The sequence below is a fragment of the Drosophila takahashii genome, chromosome 3L, assembly GCF_030179915.1.
Source record: "Drosophila takahashii strain IR98-3 E-12201 chromosome 3L, DtakHiC1v2, whole genome shotgun sequence".
NCBI lineage: Eukaryota > Metazoa > Arthropoda > Insecta > Diptera > Drosophilidae > Drosophila > Drosophila takahashii.
In genome coordinates, this window is record NC_091680.1 from 2,155,060 (window position 1) to 2,173,865 (window position 18,806).

Below are 18,806 nucleotides of genomic sequence, written 5' to 3' on the forward strand. Positions count from 1 at the left end.
ACTTATGTATAAATGATTACGAAATTTAAATCGTAGATAGTGGGAATTCGCTGGAAACCCCTTTAGCGACACCCATGCTCACTGGCCAGTGCTTACAATTTCAAACTGCGCAGAATTTTTCGGAATAAGGGGAATACCATATAAACGCTCCGTTCGCATTCTGCCGAGCCGACTTCTCACCGAAACGAACGAAATGGATCATTTTAAATTTGGCTGTCGAATCGAAAAGTACAATGTCGGACTCGGACGTTCCCTGCAAATCGTTCTCTGCGGAATTAAATAAAATTGTTGGGGATCTGATCGACAAGAATCTTAAACAAAATGCAATCCCAAAAGGTGTATGGGACTTAAAAGCATTGGTACTGCGAGCACTTAATTGTAAAGGCGTAATTTTTAGCCATGGAATAATGGGTATGTACATGTATGTACATCTGAAAGTCATTTATATACACATAATAACCCTATTTAATGTAGGCTGTTCCTTCGAGTCTTTAAGGCAGATCGATGAAAATGAATACGAGTTTCATGTCAACTTGGAATTTCCGTTTGAGCTAACACCAATCCGGGATAATGATCGGCCGGGTTTTGTAATGCTTAAAGCTGAAGAGAAGGCTGAGCATCAAGCTATTGTGGATGGTTTTCTAAATCGCGAAGCCCTTAGGAGTTGGATTAAAAATATGTTAGACTTTTATTATGAAAAAATGTATTTTAAAAATGTTTACCAACTTCTTAGCGACGAGCATAATTATAAACTAACATGGTTGCCCGTTGTTAAATTCGACTACAGCAAATGGCCTTTGCCGGATCCGTTATTGCCAGGACAGACTTATAAAGCTTTTCCTTGGTACGCAATTCCGCAAACTATAAAACCTTTCGATCAACGAAGTTTCATGGCTTGGGCGCCGGACTGGGAGCGCTGCAGTATTGAAACGAATCCTTACTACCGAAAGGTGCAGATATTGATGACTGGCCTTCTATCTGCCAAAGCGATAAAAATTCCTAAACTGAAAAACGTAGTAGAAACGACAATGGTACATGCTATACTGAAGGACAAGGAGCCGACTGACCTTGGAGTTCTGTTGATCATCATTGTAGAGAGATTTAAGTGCCACCTAGAGGAAGAAAATCTATGTCAACTGTTTACGGATAATGTTAATTTGTTTCGCTGCGTAAACGAACCAGACCTCGAAAGGTACCACAGTGTTATCTGTAATGTGTTAGGCGAACTAAAAAAGTATAAGTCACAAGCTTTGACTGAAGAACAAGAGGAAAATGAAAAACCAAATCCAAAGGCAGATTGGATTAAAAATTTGAAAAGAATGTTTTCTGTTTAAAATGTAAAATTGAAACATGTCGTAAAAGAAGCATACATTTTGAGTTATAAAAAAAATATCTTCAGGTAATTTCATGAAAATCTGTTAGTTATTTAAGAATAAATATTACTAATTACCAGACAACTATTTTTCATTACATAAATCAAATACATATATCGTACTTAAACTCAAAATTGAAAAGCTTGTAAGCTTGGAAAAACTATGAAATCATATTTAAACCCTAAAATTAATTTGAAATATCGCTTATCAACCAAATTTGAATTATGATTATATCTTTTCTTTTATCAATAATAAAACAACAATAACAATAATAAAAATATTGCATTTGTTAAACGGGTTTTTGTATTATGCAACCACGATTATTTGGGTGGTTCCCCTTGACTTTTTTCATTTCATCAACTTGGGGAATACCGCCAATATTTAAATGTAATGGTATGTAAATGGTATTTTTCGAAACAGAACTGGTATTTATTTTCAGGCCAGTTGGTGTTCTTCTCGGCACGGTCACACTGCCGACACAACAAAAAAATTTCGTTCGCCTCGCATTAATCGAAATCGCGTTTGCGGCCGACAACAAAAGTTGTTAACTCAACAAACCGAGTGACGAGTGTTCCGAGTTCCGTGCGTGTGTCATTCCAGCTGAAAGCCGAGTTTCGCTTTGAGTTCGAAGATTTAACCAGGAGAAGACCAAAAAGAACCAATCGATAAACGAAAGAACCGTTCCGTTTCGAGTTGGAAGAAAGTGGAAAGTAAGTGGAAACTATTTTGGATTGCTGTGATTTTTCAATGCGGGTCAATGGGAGAGCCGATGACGTGAGCAGAAAAAGAGAGAGCTCTCTTTTTGAATTCTTTTCGGGCAATGTGCGTTTTGGATTCTTGCTCCTCAAGGCGCTTGTTTACATAATCACCGCCCCCTTGCCCCTCGCCTGCTCCGTTTACTCCACCTCGGCAAACAGCTGCTGCGCTGTCGCGGCTTATCGATTTTCCTCCTCCTGGTTGTTGTTGTTTTTGCTCTTTGCAGCCGGCAAGACGACGCCATTAATTGGCCGTCGCCACGTCATGCTTGTCGTATGATTTTTGAGTCTGCACTTGCAGCAGGTGGGGAAAGCAGGGGAAGCACCCTCATTCTCTCTCTCTCGCTCTCGATGACGCGTCATCCGGGGCCGCACTTTGCCCTGCGATCGTACGATTTCCCCAGGCGGCAGCGTCATTCCCATGGGGCAAGTGTTAGTCACCTGCTCCACTTTCCCAAGCGCCTTTTTACCGTTGCGTGGCCGCTCTTTTCCAGCCAAACAAACACAACAGAGAGGGGGAGTGAGAGAGAGAGCGCGAGAGTGGGTGCGCGTGTTTGGAGAGATCACACGCACAATCAGAATCAGCTGTTTTCGACTGCTCAATGAAATTCGTATTTTAATGCGTAGGCGTGTGCGTGCGATAGAGATAGCTAGCCCTAGAATTGTGCAATGCAGACAATCTTATCTCGCCCTCTCTCTCTCAAGCCCTAAACCGCTGTAAACTTTTTCTTAGGGTGACCCAGAAAAACGTGTCTATAGGTAACTTACAGTTCCCGTTCCCCAAACGATAGTGGTAGTTAATTCCAGCACGTAGCATCCAAAAATCACAGTTGACGTCAACTCGATTTTCGGCGTATTCCATCCATTAATGATAAGACCCCACAAGGTTATCACTGGAAATATATGTAGAGTACTGGAGAGTATAGTACACCCCACGTTCAGTCTATTATTGTATTATTGTCCACCGATCGCAGCTTATCAATGGCGAAAACACTCGTACGTAGGCGAGATTTGAATAAACCTCGAGATTCCCATGTATTTCGAGGGTTCGCAACTCAGAACTGTACTTTCAACCTTTCGCTCTTGGCCAAAAGCGAACGAGCTGCCAAAAGGCAAACTCCAAAATCATTTCCTACTACACCGTGAGATTCGCCAAAGGTTTTTGGCCTGCTAGAAAGCTTAACCCCATACTAAAATATGTGGTACAGTGCATAGTCCATAGAGTGAATCAACAAAAAACAACAAATTATTAATGACGAGATCACGTTCCTCGGATGATCTAATTTAATAAATCATTTCGTATAATCTCAACACATCCGGTTCTCGCATTTGTAACACAAAAAGTGTACGAAAATAATACAGCTATCATTATTCCAACAATTAAGAGTGTATAATGGCAGAAAAATATGTGTGTTCCTTTCTAAAGTTTGTATTACAGAGAGGTTTAATCTGTGTGATTTTTTCCATTTGATCAAATATTTACCGAACTAAACAGTTCTTGAGTAATAACAACAAATTTCTTTTAAAACTCGTATTATAGTTTTAAAAGAAATTTGTTGTTATTACAAAGAAACAATCTTATGAAATTGCCCTATAGTTCCTTATCAAATATAATTTTAATGAAAGTCAAAAAGAAGCTAGTAATGTCAGTAATAACACTAAATCAGGCGATTTAAAAATCATCTTTCTAGTTCTTTCACACATTTGATAGTCACAGGGTTAGCCTGACCTTCGTCTGGGGAAAAACGTACTTACGAGGTACTACTAGGTAGTATAAAGAAATAATCCCGTACTGATAGGGAACTTTGCCTTCCATTTCCATCCGTTTTGCCAGGCTGGCAAGATCGGACCGTCCGATTATGAGGCTTGGAGAGTGAGTTTGCTATGTGCTCACTATAATTAAGTATAATTCAGCCTGTGTTCGTCTTATCTCTGGAAGTAGTAGTTGTACTAGAAACACCGCTCGTTTCCGCCAAAAGCATTTATCGTGTTTCGATTTTCGCGATTTGCGATTCCAGTGCAGCGGAAGCGCCCGTCACCCACAAATATTGTTCTTTTCGCAGATAAGTTAACAGCAGGTAGAGGGAAATCTTATCGCTCACCTGCTTTTAGAGCCCGGCAATTTGACAATCGATTTTATGGGTCCCACACTTGTCCACTCTCGTCCACTTGGCCACTCGTCCACCCCCGCATTTCGAAATGGAACTCTCTCCGGGTTTTGTTTACCTTTCGATTCACTTCGCTGGAGGCGTTTCATCGTCATTCTTGTGAAAAAGCTGAAGTCATTACAGTAGAGACTCGTAAGGAAGATTAGATATGTTGGCATTATTATAGTTTACCCTTTTATAATATTCATTTTTTAATAATCATCATGATAAGAAGTGATTTAATATCTCATGCAAACTTTTAGTCATATTGTTAAATCATTTTTGTTTATAATCTCAGCCGATTTGACAGCATTGATTATAAACTTCCGTTCTTATGAGTAAAGAAAAAAATAAAAAAGTGATTTCAGGCTGCAATAATTCACTTCTGGTTTTCCAATAATTAAAAAAAAAAAGTCTTTTTCCAGAAATTTTAAAATAATATCAGAAACAAGAGAAACCATTTTATCGTTATGAGAGCAATGAATGACTTGTATGATTTTCTCAGAATATTTCTTATTATCGGAGATGTTAGAAGGAAAATAGTGACTTATATTGTTATTATTCATAATTAGTTTGATTAAAGTTTGAGGAATAAAAAAAAGTTATGTAAAATGTTATTAAATAACCTTCACAATTTTTAAAGAGCTGAAAAGTGAACTTATATTGAGGAACGACTGTAAATCGTACGACGTCGACTTACGACGTATCGCAGGTGGAGATGGCTGAATTGTTACTCGAAATTCAGCTTGGCAACAGAATTAGCATGCTTAAGAGGCTCAATAAATTTTGGTTGGTTCCCCCAAGAAAGCTTACATCAGTTCCCATCTTATTCGGACTTTTATCTCTTGAACTTGAACTGAAAGCGGTTTGCAAGTGACTCAGATCTCGATTAAACCTTGAACAACACCTATAAAAAAACTCTCCCAAAAATAACACACCATGCAGCTCATTTTGGGAGTCTCCAAGTGGAATTTCGCTAATCGTTTTGGTTTGGTTTGCTAGGGTGAGGGGATCTTAAGATAAGGAAAGCAAAATGTGTAGAAAACTCTGACGTATTCCCAATGCCAAGAAATATTCCGACGTAAGCCACATAGATAAATAGATATGTGTGCCATGATGAATAAACATGAGAAATCGTTTGTCTACGTTAAAATTATTGTTAACCACGCACCAGACAGCTGACCGCACAGTGGGTGACATACATAGCTTAAAATTTAATGTTTTGTAAAGTAAAAATAATTACAAAAAAATGTTTAATTTAAAGAGGTATTTATAAAAATATTTTTATTAAAATTCTATATATGTAGACGTTTCTCAAACACAAATATATTATAAAATAAAATTTGCAAGTAATATAAACATAAATATTTTTAAAGCAAATACTAAAACATTATTTGGCTTAAAAGACACAACATTTAAAAAATATAATACTATTTTAGTTAAAATTTTTGTCTAATTTTGTCCTTTTTTTCTCGAAATATTTTTTTATAATTATACGAAAAATAGTAATCACTGAAATATGCCCCCATTATGCGACATGACGATCTTGTTAAATCATTTCGCACACAGCATCGATATTTTTTGGCACAAAAACTGATTTTGGACGACCTTCAGGAAATTCGTCATTGAATGAGCGCAAGAAAATTCCCGGTAGCTAAAATATTAATCTTTTTCCGAGATTCAAATAGTATACCATGAAAAGCAGTAGAGGATTGGCTCCAGTTTTGGGTGATTGGTTCATCGAATGTTCCGTCTGCCCTTGTTTACGTAAAGTGCAGCGCCACTCGGAACTAGTTCGGTCGCCCACTTTTCCGCCTTTCCCTCCAACCCACCCCCCCATTGCTTCAGTTGCTCATCTCACTCTGCTCCCGAGAATACTACGTTTCTATTATTACCCACCTACCTACTCTTCTCGCCTCTTGTTGTTTTTGTTTACCAACTGTTTCTGTTTCGGTTTCAGTTGCGCTTTATTTCTAGGGAATTTCTGTGGTTCGATGCGCGTGGCAAATTAAATCATCCGTTTGGCAATTAAAATCGAAATCGATTTTGGCCGCGTCTCGACTTGGAAGTAAAAGGGGCGTGGCAGGGGGAGTTGGGTCAGGTGTCACGTTTTCTGTCAGCGAAAAATAATTCCAAATTTTGCAACTCGAATTCTAAATAATTGGGTTAATAAAAAGAGATATCTGATATCTTATCACATAAAAAAGCTACACCTCATAAATGGATAAAAAAAAAGATTTTCTGTTTACCACCTCAACAAGTTAATGTGTTTTTGTTTATGCACAAATGCATGCAATTTAATTTTAAAAATAATTTTGTTTATTTCAAGATGTTTACCGCTTTATTGGATTTTTATTTATAAATTGTTAAGTAAACATGTGCGTACCATTTAATGTATACCTAAATAATAAACTAATGGGAAAACAATTTGAATTGGGTCTTTGAAGTAAAAATTTTATTTTCTTTTTAAAGATAAGGTAGAAATTGATAGGAAAATTTTAAGAAATGGTACCAAACCTTTTTTTACCAAGTAAACAAGAAAAACAAAGGGCAACGGGGAACCACCGATTATGAAAACATTTAATGAATAAATAACATTGATTAATGACGTTTAGCCACTAAAACAAAATTCACAAAAATAAAGAAAATAATGGTCAAACTAAAACTTTCAAATTTCATAATGGTGGGTTATGTTATGTTCGAAATTTTACCAACAAAAATATTTGTGAGGGTTTTTAATGATATTGATTCCATGATTTAATTTCAATAAATCTGGTAAATTGGGAAAATAATAAAAGGAAATAAAACAATATTAATATTTATCCAATTGATTTACTATATTTTATTTAACCAATTTAATTTTCCCTCTCTTTTCCAGCTGAAAGTGAATTGAATCTCTGTTCCTGCGTGTCACCGTGTTGCGAAACCGTTAAAACTGCCGCTCCCAAACATTCGCTGCGATGGCCACCTCATCGATACTCGCCAAAAGCACAATTAACAGCACATCGCCACCGGCCACGCCCAGCAGCACCGCCTCCTCCTCCCCCGTCGTAGTCGCCTCCACATTGACCACCCGGAAGCGGACCTACGAGACAGCCATTGCCATGCCCTCGTCCACCAAGGGATCGGCGGAGGTCCTGGATCAGCGCACAAATAGCCCCGCAAAGTCCAAATCGAATGGGGTTGGTGGGGGTCAGCTAGAGAGCGTCCTCGTGGTCAGCGAGGGAGGAGCCAGTGAGCCCACCACTGCGGCCACCACCCTGCGGGACAGCACGCGAACCATCTCACAGAGCGACGCCGACGATGGTGGCGAAGCGGCAGCCGCCGAGGACCTGCTGCCCACCATCGCCGCCGGCGCCTCCACGTCGGATTACCTCAGCGGCGTCAAGCGCAAGTACGTGCCGCAGCAGCAGACGTCGCCCGAGCCCCTGGTGGTTCCCGCCTCCACCTCGCAGCAGTTCTTCAACGGCAGCGGTGCCTCCGATTTTGCGGTGAGCATTTAAAGGTTTTGGGATAAAGATAAGGGATTAAGATATGATTAGATATGATTTATAAGCCTAAAAAGTCCTGTTTAAATATGTATAGTGTTTACGAGGCATTAGAAAACCCTGAAATTCGATAAGTTCCATCAGATATACATTAATTTTATTTTTTAGGGATTCATTTTTGTTTGAAAATAAGTTATAGATAAATAGGATTTACATGCGTTGAATGTCCTGTAACAGAAATAATTATTATATTATAATCTATAGTATCCTGAGAAATCTATAAATCATTTAAAATAATTTCCAAATATTAGTGACTTATTAGATTATCTAATTTATATAACTTGTAAGTTATGGAATAAAAAATTGTATTTATTAGGGATTCATTTTTTATAAAAATAACTTATAGATAAATACGATTTACATGCTTTAAATGTCCTGCTTAAAATGTTATTTATAAGGCATATAAAACCTATCAAAGCTATAAATTTCATCAGACATTCATAGCTTTTTACACAAATATTTTACAATGCTAACAATCTTTAGTAACCTATTGAACCTAACAGTTCTATAAGTCATTTCAAACAACTATTCAAATATTAGTGATATATTTTATACGTATAAGAAGAATTATTAGCCATGTGTAACAAGATAGAGGAGGATTGTGTAGGCAGAAGACTTTCTAAAGCCCACTTAAAAAGACCCAACTAATAGTTTTATATTTGTTGCAGACCATTTGCAAGCCGGCGCCCTTTTCCCACGACGAGGAGGCCATGTTGGAGCGCGAGCGCTGCGACTACACTAAGCGGATCACCTACCAAATGGCCCGCTCCGGCCAGACGAACCGCCGCGTGAGGGTCTACGCCGATGGCATCTACGACCTGTTCCACCAGGGCCATGCCCGCCAGCTAATGCAGGCCAAGAACATCTTTCCCAACGTGTACTTAATCGTGGGCGTGTGCAACGATGAGCTGACCCATCGCATGAAGGGACGCACCGTGATGAACGGCTTCGAGCGATACGAGGGAGTGCGTCACTGCCGCTATGTGGATGAGGTGGGTTCTCCCTTGCTTCGATTAGATTTATCACTGAATAACACGCTTGTTTGCCCCTTGCAGATTGTCCAGAATGCACCGTGGACGCTGTCCGATGATTTCATAGCCGACAACAAAATCGATTTCGTGGCCCACGACGACATTCCGTATGGAACCGATGGCATGGACGACATCTATGCTCCGCTAAAGGCGCGCGGCATGTTTGTGGCCACCGAGAGAACCGAGGGCGTGTCCACCTCGGACATTGTGGCGCGGATTGTGAAGGATTATGATCTGTATGTGCGCCGCAATCTGGCCAGAGGCTATTCGGCCAAGGAGCTGAACGTTTCGTTCTTGTCCGAGAAGAAATTCCGGCTGCAGAACAAGATGGACGAGCTGAAATCGCGCGGCAAGCGGGAGCTGAGCAAGGTGAAGGTGGACATCATCACCAAGTGGGAGGAGAAGTCACGCGAGTTCATCGACCATTTCCTGCTGCTCTTCGGACGCGAGAACCTCAATCACTTGTGGAACGAGTCGAAGGGCAAGCTGCTGCAGGCGCTCAGTCCGCCGGGCAGTCCGTCGGGATCGGTGAATGGCGATGATACGGAGGGCGGCGAGGACTTTAGCGAAACTATTGACGACTACCTGGCCGAGAAGCTAAGCGAGGGCAGTGGCAGCAGTGGCTCCCTGAATGGCAAACAGAAGCGCTCCTCCCTGGCCCGTCGCAGTTACCAGAGTCTGCAGAGCCGATCACCGGAGTTAGTGGATGCGGATGGCGAGGAGGATGCGGAGTACGAGCGGCGCAGCGATTGATTCTAGTGCGGGACAGCAGCCCGACCTTTTCTTCTTCTCTTACTGTCTTTGAAGCTATTGTAAATTGACTTGTTTGCAACTAGTTCGATGGGCACTCGCAATCTAGAGTTGCCCCAGGATCGCCACTCGCAGGCTGAAGCCACTTCTATTTACTCTAGCCCTAAGTGGTACTGTAATCCCCTAGTTTTAGTTGGCACTCGCGTTCTCCTCCTTCCTCCACACCAAAAGAAACCACCTTTCCATCATTCAATCTTCTGAGAATCGAGGGAATCCTGTAGCTAATTCAGCTGTGTGTGGGTTTGTGGACAAGCAACCAACGCAGAAAAGACTCATTTTTGTATTAGGCACTCGGCGGATTGTGCACCAAAAATAAGTTCCAGGTGCCGCAAAATATCTAGAAATATTTATATTAAATTATTTCGCATAACATTAAACTAAGTTAACAAAAAACACACAACAACAACAAGAACACCAACCAATTGTAGAGAAAACCAAACAAAACGCATTCGGAAAATACGAAAAAAATACAAGAAAAACAGTTGGCAATAGCGGAATTATTGCAAATGCTTTGTTAAATATTTTTTGAAAAATAAACATTGAATCGAAAAAATAAATTTGTTAAATTTTGGATAAATCTAAAAGGGTAAAAAGACTTTTGAAACGAAAAACATAAAAATTCGCGTGGATGTTTTCATGGAATTTAAATTTTAGCTGTCCGAAAAAAACTTAAGAATTCGCGTGGATGGCTTCTTATTTTGTTAGAAATCTCGCCAAAGAGTTTTAAACGGAAATACTTAAGAATTCGCGTGTATGTTTTTATGGAAATGAAATTACAAGTGCAAACAAACTTAAGAATTCGCGTAGATTCCTTCTCTTTATGAAACTTAGATGAAAGTGCATAAAAAAAATAGTGAATCCCCATTAATTATCCACTTAATACTTGCATCATTCCCACAAGCTTGGGTAGTCAAATGTTTCTCCAGCAATTGCGCCTCCGATTCATTCGCCTATGTATGGCAATTGCGGAATTCTTGCGCCCGCCACCGATGATGAAACCGTTCGCCTTGATTGGACACCCATGCCCATTCCAATTCCCCTTCGCAATCCATTCACCGGCTGGAAGCGGTTCACTGATTTGTTTAATAGCGCTGCGGTTTATATATAGCTGCTGCATGCCCATCGCCTGATCGGATGGATGGATGGGCGGACGGACCCGTGCCAAGTCAGGCGACATGTCGCCGCTTCCTATTTGTTTGCGCCTCAATTTGCGGCAATTGAAGATGAGCAATGAATCCGGGCCTAGAAGCAAGCGCAACCAAGTCGTGTGCCTCGCCAGCCTCCGGACTCAATTGTATTGATTCGCCACCAGTTGCCGCCAATTTATTCTGATCGCCGCTAGTGCGCAGTTGGCGGACATCTCTCAGAGTCTCAGATTCAGAGACTCAGAACTCGACAATCCTCGACAGAGTAGACTGGTGTGTTCTATGCCGGCTCCGTCTCAATTTATACAATCAGTCGTCCGGCTGAAAGCCCCTCGAGCGGACCACTTCTGTGTTGTACTTAGAGCTAATATATTTTCTGTGTAAGAAATGGACAAAATGCCCGAAGAGGAGGAGGCATCACCGGTGTCCACGGCTCCGGCCACGCCCACATCGCCGCTGGAGTTCAAGATGTTGCCGCTTTTCATGGATTTCGAGGATTTTGTGAGTCTAAACGATGAGGCATTTTATAGAAATTAAATTACACGTGCAAACAAACTTAAGAATTCGCGTGGATTGCTTCTTTTTTTGATAAAAAGCTCGATGAAAGGGTAAAAGAGTTTTAAAAAGAAAAACTTAAGAATTCGCGTGTATGTTTTTATAGAAATTAAATTACAAAAAAGGACGTGGGTTTTAATCTATTATTATTCTTCCAGAACATTTGCCAGCCAGCTCCTTTCTCCTACGATGACAAGGCCATGTTGGAACTGGAGCGGTGTGATTATACACAGAGGATCACCTATCAGATGGCCAGAGCCGGCAAGACCAATCGTCGGGTGCGGGTCTATTCCGATGGCATCTACGATCTGTTCCACCAGGGTCACGCCCGCCAGCTAATGCAGGCCAAGAACATATTTCCCAATGTCTATCTCATCGTGGGCGTGTGCAATGATGAGCTGACCCTCCGGATGAAGGGACGCACCGTGATGAATGGATTCGAGCGGTACGAGGCGGTGCGCCACTGTCGCTATGTGGATGAGGTGAGTTTCTAGGGGGATAAAAGGATAATTATAAATATTTGAATACCCGTTACTCGTAGAGTAAAAGGGTATATTGTATTCGTGCAAAAGTATGTAACAGGGAGAACTCTAACGCCCACTAACGATTTTAAAATGTGTCTGGCGCCCACACCTTTAAAGATCTCCGAGAAGTATAAATGCAATTTTGTTGTGAATATTTATACCTATCGAAATGTAGAAGAAAATTTTCAAATCGGACCACCCATTAAAAAGTTATGTGCAATTAAATTTCATATATCCTTCTCCCTCGCACTTCCTTTAGCTGAGTGAAGGGTATTAGATAGTCGGCACACCAACCCGACAATAGCGTTCTATCTTGTTTAACTTTTAAATATCCATGTAATAATACTTCTCCTTATTTTCCCAAAGATCGTCCCCAATGCTCCTTGGTCAATAAACGAGGAGTACCTCAATGAGCACAAGATCGACTTTGTGGCCCACGATGACTTGCCCTATGGAGCTGGCGGCCTCGACGACATCTATGCTCCTTTCAAGGCCAAGGGAATGTTTGTGGTCACCGAGAGAACCGAGGGTGTGTCCACCTCGGATATAGTGGCCAGGATTGTCAAGGATTACGATGTGTATGTGCGCCGGAATCTGGCCAGAGGTTACTCGGCCAAGGAGCTGAATGTGTCGTTTCTCTCCGAGAAGAAATTCCGCTTGCAGAACAAGATGGACGAGCTGAAGACACGGGGAAAGCGGGAGCTGACCAAGGTGAAGGTGGACATCATTACCAAGTGGGAGGAGAAGTCGCGCGAGTTCATCGATGCCTTCCTGCTGCTGTTTGGAAAGGAACGACTGAACAGCTTGTGGAACGAGTCCAAGGGCAGGCTCATTCAGGCTCTAAGTCCGCCGGGCAGTCCGAATGGCTCTATCAACGGCGATGATACAACAGATGGAGAAGCAGGTTCCGAGGATGAGTACATGGAGCTGCCGCCGGATTATGGAGCGGGAACGGGGGCTTCACTCAACAGAAAACCAAGGCGACGCGTTCAAACGAACCCTTCTCCAAGTGCCAACAACGAGGTGGAAGCTGAAGATCTCGAGTACGAGCGACGCAGCGACTGACGACCTTTAAATTCCCATCATCACTCTTTCTATCCTTTCAAATGTAAATTAATTTGTTTGTAATTCAATAATACTTCCATTTGGGGCTACAGCTAGCGAAAGAACCAACAATCAGGGGTCAATTGAATGTCAATCAACACCAGTTTAAAATAGATTCTCTTTGATTTACAAATCAAAAAAAAGATTATAACATTTGATATTTTACTTGCTGCCTTTATTGGTTATGCTTATGTGAGTAATGTGAATATAAGTTGGGTTAAATTATAGTTTAGCTGAATGATTTTTCAAATCCTCCCTAATGAAAGAACAATCGCGTGTTTGTTATTTGAAATAACGTTGAAATATTCGCATCGAAACAAAAAGTACAATAAATCTTGTAGACTTGATAACTTCGATGCTCTACTCTAATCCTTCATGGAGCTCTGTTCATGCCGGTGGCAAACAGGGGAACCATTTTCTTGCCCTTGGCTTTCTTTTGCTTCTTGGATTCAGCGGGAGCAGCTGCATTGGCCTTTCCGCCTCCTACCTTTTGCTTCTTCTGGTCCAAGGCTCCTACTAGAAGTTCTCCCAAACCCCAGTGGCCTACAGATCGCTGCTCGGAATCCTCTTCGCCGGTTTTTGGCGCCACAACAGCACGTGGCGGCGGCGGAGCCGAGCGTCCCCAGGCGCCCACCTGGAAATCCAGCGATGCAGCACCACCACTGCCAGGCGATCCGCTTCCAATAGTGGGCCACAGCTCCTGCTTGGGACTGGCGCTGGCCTGAGTGACGCTGGAGTAGCGGGAGCTGCTCTCCTGGTGGCTGATAACCACGGGCACAGAGCCACTGGGACTGGGCAAAGCCTCCTCGAAGCCGCACTGCAAAGAAAACTATACATTAATAATGAAAATCATAAGTAGTTAATGGATACTTACAGTGGGAAACTCATGGGAGGAGCTTAGGTTGAGGTTAGCTGCACTGGCTATTAGTTTGCCCATCTGGCGGTCATTGATCTCGTTGATGTGCTGCTCTCGCTTACGCTCCTCACGATCCCGGCGCAGGCGCTCCTTCTTGCGATGAAGAATATCCTCTAGAGAAAATAAATATGTGGTTTAGGTTATATATTCACATGAACAAAAATTAAACTCACCTTTGAACAGCTTGAGTATTCCTCCAGAAACAGTTGGCGGCTGTAGTTCGACCTCCACAACCGAAAACTGGCAGGTCAAAGGCAAATGACCGAGACAAGTGAACTTGCGACGATGGTCCTCGTCCATAGAGTGCTGCTCCATCTGCACGATCTGCGCCTCGATGAGTAGTGGACCCAAATCCAAGGTGCCATAGCAGGCCTGCAGCATCTTCACATTCAAGGGATGCAAATAGATGTTTTGTCCGTCGTTGGATTGGTAGAAATAATAATATTTATTGTGGTTGTTTGATGAGCAGCTCAGGCTGCTGGATGATACCTCTCCCGAGGAGATGGAGGCATCGTCTGGCTTCTCAATATCAATCTTGGCTTCAGTTTCTAGGCTATGAGCCTGTGCTACTTCCTCCTCCTCCTCTCGGGGATCGAGTTTCTCGAGACCCAACTTTTCGCCACGCTCCTTAAGCATCACAAGCGCCTGCTGGATGAACACATCCTCCGGACAGGAGTCATCCGATTCGGCTAGCAGTTCGCAACGCTCCCGCTCGATAATGGCGCCCACATCCGACCGCTTGGCTATTAGAAACTTGGAGTAGCGTCTAGCCTCTTCCGCAGCCGAAACGAAGGGGAATCGCTCAAAGGTTTCGCCCAAACCTGCAGCATGCTTTTCAATAAACATGGAGCCCTTGCGGCGCCGCATTAAATGAAAGGTAATTCTCTCGCCCACTTGCCAATCCATCTGCTGCTCGATGGTGCAGCTTTTCAGATCTCCAGCATGAATGGCATCATAGCAGATGGGACACTTGCGCCAGGTTTTGTCGCTCAGCGAGAGATAGTGCAGTAAGCAGGGCCAACAGTAGGCATGTCCGCATCTAGTGAGCTTAGCCGCCACCGGGGGATACAGACAGATGGGGCACTGCAACTCCTCGGTGGTCTGGATGTTGATCTGCTCGATGTAGCTCCAATCGATGAGCGTATCCGGCGAGCCATTCACCTGCGCCTTGGCCCCCGATCGAATGACGAACTGGCAGTTGGCCTGCAGGAACTGCTCCTTGTTGTAGCGCTGCTTTCGGACGCCCAGGTGGCCGTGCTGCTGCTGCTGCTGGTGATGCCCGCGCTCCAGTTCCCTGGGCACGCAGTGAAAGTTGAGCAGATGGTTCAGATTCTGCTTCTTGCTGCCCTGTGCGTACACAGAGTTCAGTTCATGGTCAAAGTCACCGCCACGTGAGTAGCCGGCGCCGGCGTAGGCTAGTCGGGAGCCGCCTGGAGCGCCGTCCTCGCCGCGGGATGCTGGGAAATCGTATGATCCCCCGCCCCCGCGAGCCCTCGGTCGCTTGTCCACATTCGGACGTAGCTTGGCCGGCTGCTGGGCCTGCTGTTGCTGCTGCTGCTGCCTGGCGCTGCGCTGCTGCTGATCGTTGCGTGGTGTGGGAAGCTGCTCCCGTCGGCGGTTGTTCCGCTGCTTGTTGCCGTTGGCATGTACGTCTGGAAGAGGGAGGGAGAAGGGTGAGTAAGGATATTAATAGGTTATAGGTGGAAAGTGAGAATTCCCTTTCATATCCATAAATTCCCTTAAAATTAAGTGATAATTTTTATAACCAGAGAATAAATCCTATTTAATCCGAAATATTTTTTAATCTACCAACTAAGAACATTCAATTTAAGGAAATTTTTTATAAAGTATTCCAAATATATTAGGATCTTAAGTTTCACTAGACGAGGATCTGTCATATTGATCATGATTTAGTCTTAAAAACTATCTCATCTTAAAGGTTCTGTTGAAATATGATCCTATCCCAAATATCCTATTGATGGGAATACCATTTTAAATTAAGAACATTCGATCTAAGGAAATATTACATAAAGTATTCCAAATATATTAGGATCTTTAGACGAGGATTTGTCATGTTGATCATGATTTAGGCTTAAAAGCTATTACATCTTAAAGGTTATGTTGTAATATGAGCCTATCCCAAAATATTTGATGGGAATACTATTTAAAATGGTATCATATGATACTATAGCAACAGATCGTCAAGAATCAAAGACACCCTATCATGTATAAGAAAATTTACAGTTCTGTGGAATAACTGGGTGAATATCGACTACAGTAGTCCTAAAAAACTATTTCATTACAAAGGTTATGTTGTAATATGATCCTTTCCCAAAATATTTGACGAGAATACTATGGAATCATATGATATTAAAACAAGAAGTCGTCAAGAATCAAAGATATCCCTATCTTTTATAAGAAAAAGCCGGAAAAATCAGTTTTGGACGGAAAAAATGTGTAGATATCTAGAGTAATATTAAAACACCCACCACTTGACTTCCTTTGCGATGATTCACCAGACGAGGACTTGGCATGATGATTGGAGGATTGAGGCTGCTTCTTGCTGCTGTTGTTGTTGCTGTTGCTGTCCATCGTTGTTGTTATGGTTATGGGGGCACTTGGGATCGGAAATAGTACTACTAGTATAGATGGGCAGCTGCCAGTGGGCAGCTAATTGCGTCTTGCCTTGGTCTCCACACGGAGTGCGTTGAGCAAAGTATTCTCGTTGCGGATTCATGTTTACTGAGCCATGATTAACCAACGGGTACGACTAGAAATAGTACTTGCGTAATATTTCCAAATAAATTCAATGCGGCTTTCGCGAGGAAATGCAGTTAAATTCGAGGCGAAAGTACTAAATTAAGTACTTTGACTTTGCTTTTGCTAATTCTTCTTCTTCTTTTGCTAGCACTTGTTTTGTTGTTGTTGGATTAGTCTGTGGATCGTGGTATTAGTAACTGTAATCGTATTGGTGTGGTGGCCTGAAAAGGTGTGACGTCTGCTGATGGCTGCTTTTTCGGGGTCTAAAACTTGCCCTTTCCGACAATATCCACTTGCCAATTGCACACACGCTGCCGGTAGACAATCTCGTTTATGGGGGGTTTCGATTTGACGTCTCGAAATCAACGAATTTTGATGGAAAAACCAAATATCCTTTGGTCAGGGAGAAAAAGCATCCGCGATGCCTAGTGAAAAATGGCTGACTGTAAGTGTTGGAAAGTGTGGTTTCGTGAGCTAGAGGTGGACGGTTACGGGTCGTGACTGTTGAAACTATCGCATGGGTTTATTGAATATGCAAATTATTACAAGTAATTTTGATTGAAAAACAAATGGCAAATTGGATTGCATACTTATACTATGAAGTTTTTAATATGGATCGTGTTTAATAAATAAAAATGTTAATTGATGCTATTGATGGATAAGATTAATTTTTAGATCAACATTTAATTCGATAATGAAAAATACTGTTTTTTAAATGTGAATGAATACAGTTGTTTTGTATTTTTAAAACTAAATTTATTAACCATATATTATTTTAACTATCGTTATAACTTTCCTCTCTAAAATTCAGTGCTGAAAGATATCGCTACAATACTCCTAGTTAAAGTGCCCTCTCAATTAGGCAGTCAACCCACACCAAACAGCTGATTTTGTTATCTTGGCCGCACTTTGATCGGCCTTTGGCTAAAATATGTTAAATTCAACATTCCATTAACCACTCACTATCCATCACCATGGACTTTCGGAATGCCCGTGCCCGGCAGCCGGAGATCGTGAGATCCGTGCAGAAGGATGCCCGGTACACCAACGAGCTGGCCGAAGACTTCTCCGATGTACTGCGTCTCACTGGACCGAGGAACTGGATAAAGTACAACCAGATGTGCCGGCTGCTGGCGGAGCTGAGTTACCATGGATTCGCTTCGGCCAATAGCCTGCAGACGCTGGGCGAGGAGTACACGGGGATCATACAGGTGGATGGAAACTACAAGCAGATTCCCAGTCGGTTGGTGAGTAAATATAAACCCATTTTATATAAAAATTCCTAAGATTTCCTCTTATTTCTAGTTGCAACTCATAGCCATTGTCCTGGAGTTTGGAGGCGACTCCTTGTTCCAGCGACTGCTGCAAAAACTGGACACCTATGTGGCCGAGCACGAGGAGATTCGAGAGGAGGCCAAGCCGCAGCTCAAGAAGATCATTCAAAGACTGAGGCATTCGCCCAGCTATGTGAAGGCCCTGCACAAATCACTATTCTACTTGGACGCCGGCAAGTACCAGCTGTCCAAGCGCACCACCGGCATCAACTACGTCCTCATCCGCCACTGGCTGCAGCCGGAATTCTCGCTCTACGGCTACAAGATCCTGGGGGTGATCACATTCCTGCAGGTCAGCGTTTCGCTGGCCATCAGTGGCTGGGATGCCTGGCGGGAGCACAAGCGAAAGCAGCTGGAGGAGATTAAGCAGGTCGGCAAGAAGTTCCTGCAACGGGGATCGAGTGAAAAGGATGCAGATCCGGATGCCCCGCAGTGCATTCTTTGTTTGGAACCACGCAGCAATAGCAGTTTGACTCCCTGCGGACACATCTTCTGCTGGAGCTGCCTGCTCGGGTGGCTGGAGGAGCGGGACGAGTGTCCCTTGTGCCGGGAGTCGTTGAAGAAGTCACAAGTGATACAACTACAGAACTATGCCTAAGATTGGATTAAGGTTGTGTTATTCTATGTGTTATGGAGAGTATTTTTGGACCTATAAAGTACATGTATAATGAATACTTTTATTCATATACTTTATTATTCTGATGGGAACACTTATTCCAATTAGAGCCCTGCATGAATGGATTCAATGAATTATTTTGCTTTTTTCCGAAATTTCCATTCAATCAAAATGAATTTGAATGTCAT

At 42.5% G+C, this 18,806-nt stretch overlaps 4 protein-coding genes and 1 long non-coding RNA gene across 6 annotated transcripts; 3 read left to right on the plus strand and 2 right to left on the minus strand.

Annotated features, from left to right (window-relative positions):
* Positions 1-1,872: 1,872 nt before the first annotated feature.
* On the plus strand, positions 1,873-10,221 carry Pcyt1 (Phosphocholine cytidylyltransferase 1). 2 transcript variants are annotated; one of them, XM_017138401.3, is made up of 4 exons: positions 1,873-2,083; positions 7,154-7,766; positions 8,492-8,815; positions 8,879-10,221. In XM_017138401.3, exons 2-4 carry the CDS (start codon positions 7,236-7,238, stop codon positions 9,605-9,607), a joined length of 1,584 nt encoding a protein of 527 aa, XP_016993890.2. In that variant the 5' UTR covers positions 1,873-2,083; positions 7,154-7,235; the 3' UTR covers positions 9,608-10,221. The 2 variants fall into 2 exon arrangements, with proteins under 2 accessions (XP_016993890.2, XP_070071498.1); XM_070215397.1 differs by lacking the exons at positions 1,873-2,083; positions 7,154-7,766 and adding an exon at positions 8,272-8,426.
* Positions 3,744-5,347, minus strand: LOC138913080 (uncharacterized). The gene is made up of 3 exons (XR_011418655.1): positions 5,089-5,347; positions 4,231-4,404; positions 3,744-4,181 (listed from the first exon to the last, which is right to left on the minus strand). It is a non-coding gene; the product is annotated as an uncharacterized lncRNA (long non-coding RNA).
* Positions 10,222-11,084: 863 nt separating the features above from the next.
* On the plus strand, positions 11,085-13,047 carry LOC108055157 (Phosphocholine cytidylyltransferase 2). The gene is made up of 3 exons (XM_017138404.3): positions 11,085-11,310; positions 11,523-11,846; positions 12,255-13,047. The coding sequence occupies exons 1-3, from the start codon at positions 11,197-11,199 to the stop codon at positions 12,951-12,953; spliced, it is 1,137 nt and encodes a 378-aa protein (XP_016993893.2). The 5' UTR covers positions 11,085-11,196; the 3' UTR covers positions 12,954-13,047.
* Positions 13,048-13,145: 98 nt separating this feature from the next.
* On the minus strand, positions 13,146-17,173 carry LOC108055155 (E3 ubiquitin-protein ligase RNF10). The gene is made up of 4 exons (XM_017138400.3): positions 16,398-17,173; positions 14,082-15,560; positions 13,867-14,021; positions 13,146-13,809 (listed from the first exon to the last, which is right to left on the minus strand). Exons 1-4 carry the CDS (start codon positions 16,498-16,500, stop codon positions 13,366-13,368), a joined length of 2,181 nt encoding a protein of 726 aa, XP_016993889.2. The 5' UTR covers positions 16,501-17,173; the 3' UTR covers positions 13,146-13,365.
* A 329-nt stretch (positions 17,174-17,502) lies between these two features.
* Pex10 (peroxin 10) lies at positions 17,503-18,753 on the plus strand. Its single transcript, XM_017138442.3, has 2 exons — positions 17,503-17,915; positions 17,974-18,753. The coding sequence occupies exons 1-2, from the start codon at positions 17,643-17,645 to the stop codon at positions 18,598-18,600; spliced, it is 900 nt and encodes a 299-aa protein (XP_016993931.2). The 5' UTR covers positions 17,503-17,642; the 3' UTR covers positions 18,601-18,753.
* The last annotated feature ends 53 nt before the right edge of the window (positions 18,754-18,806 follow it).